The 443-nt window shown below is 72.2% G+C and overlaps 1 protein-coding gene across 1 annotated transcript in view; it reads left to right on the forward strand.

Moving 5' to 3' along the window:
- Positions 1 to 430, forward strand: part of LOC113941604 (calreticulin-like) — a gene marked incomplete at both ends in the record, with an annotated part of 3,446 nt that extends 3,016 nt beyond the window's left edge. Inside the window, one exon of the mRNA XM_027632754.1 lies at positions 338 to 430. Coding sequence (XP_027488555.1) covers positions 338 to 430 — 93 coding nt within the window. The remainder of the gene's footprint in view (positions 1 to 337) is intronic.
- Between the last annotated feature and the right edge of the window lie 13 nt (positions 431 to 443).

Genomic DNA, 443 nt, shown 5'->3' on the forward strand with positions numbered 1-443 from the left:
GGGGCTGTGGGACCCCTGAGGGGGCTGTGGGACCCCCTGAGGGGGCTGTGGGACCCGTGGGGGGGCTGTGGGACCCCTGAGGGGGCTGTGGGACCCCCTGAGGGGCTGTGGGACTCCCTGAGGGGGCTGTGGGACCCCTGAGGGGGCTGTGGGACCCCGGGGGGGCTGTGGGACCCCTGGGGGGCTGTGGGACCCCTGGGGGGGCTGTGGGATCCCTGAGGGGGCTGTGGTACCTTTGGGGGGGCTGTGGGATCCCTGGGGGGGCCGTGGGACCCCTGAGGGGCCGTGGGACCCCCTGAGGGGCTGTGGGACCCCCCCTGACTCCCCCTCCCCACAGGTGAAGTCTGGAACCATCTTTGACAACTTCCTGATCACGGACGACGAGAAGTTGGCCGAGGAGGTCGGGAACGAGACCTGGGGGGCCACCAAGGTGAGACCCCCCC

Source organism: Corapipo altera, unplaced genomic scaffold, assembly GCF_003945725.1.
Source record: "Corapipo altera isolate COAL_440 unplaced genomic scaffold, ASM394572v1 60079, whole genome shotgun sequence".
Lineage (NCBI taxonomy): Eukaryota > Metazoa > Chordata > Aves > Passeriformes > Pipridae > Corapipo > Corapipo altera.